Source organism: Drosophila innubila (assembly GCF_004354385.1).
Source record: "Drosophila innubila isolate TH190305 chromosome Y unlocalized genomic scaffold, UK_Dinn_1.0 357_Y_Y, whole genome shotgun sequence".
In the NCBI taxonomy this organism is placed as follows: Eukaryota; Metazoa; Arthropoda; class Insecta; order Diptera; family Drosophilidae; genus Drosophila; species Drosophila innubila.
The window spans coordinates 1-522 of NW_022995402.1; the positions used below are offsets into that span (position 1 = coordinate 1).

Below are 522 nucleotides of genomic sequence, written 5' to 3' on the forward strand. Positions count from 1 at the left end.
TTGGTGCGAGACTTTGAGACTTCATTGCTAAACACTCGCATTCCGGACACCACAGCCTTTCTGCCGGAGTATGATTTCATCATTGTGGGGGCAGGATCCGCGGGATGTGTGCTGGCCAATCGGTTGAGCGAGATAAGCACAGCTTGAGTCCTGCTGCTGGAAGCCGGTGATCAGGAGACATTTATCAGCGATGTACCGCTAACGGCGGCTCTCACGCAGACTACGCGCTACAATTGGGGATACAAGGCGGAGGCCACGCCCAATGCCTGCCAGGGCCTGAGGAATGGCGTTTGCAATTGGCCCAAAGGACGCGGCATTGGCGGCACCAGTCTCATTAATTTTATGCTATACACACGTGGACATCGTCGGGACTATGACGGTTGGGCAGCTGCCAACAACTCGGGCTGGTCGTATAAGGAGGTGTTGCCGTATTTCAAGAAATCGGAACGCATTGGCATCCCAGATTTATACAAATCGCCGTATCATGGCCGGAATGGGCCGTTGGATGTGCAGTACACGGAC

The 522-nt window shown here is 54.2% G+C and overlaps 1 protein-coding gene across 1 annotated transcript; it reads left to right on the forward strand.

Annotated features, from left to right (window-relative positions):
* Nucleotides 1-6: 6 nt before the first annotated feature.
* On the forward strand, nucleotides 7-519 carry LOC117793180 (glucose dehydrogenase [FAD, quinone]-like; the record flags this gene model as incomplete). The annotated part of the gene is given in 1 exon segment (XM_034633471.1): nucleotides 7-519. A coding segment is annotated over 1 exon segment (513 nt), but the record flags the coding sequence as incomplete, so codon positions are not given.
* Between the last annotated feature and the right edge of the window lie 3 nt (nucleotides 520-522).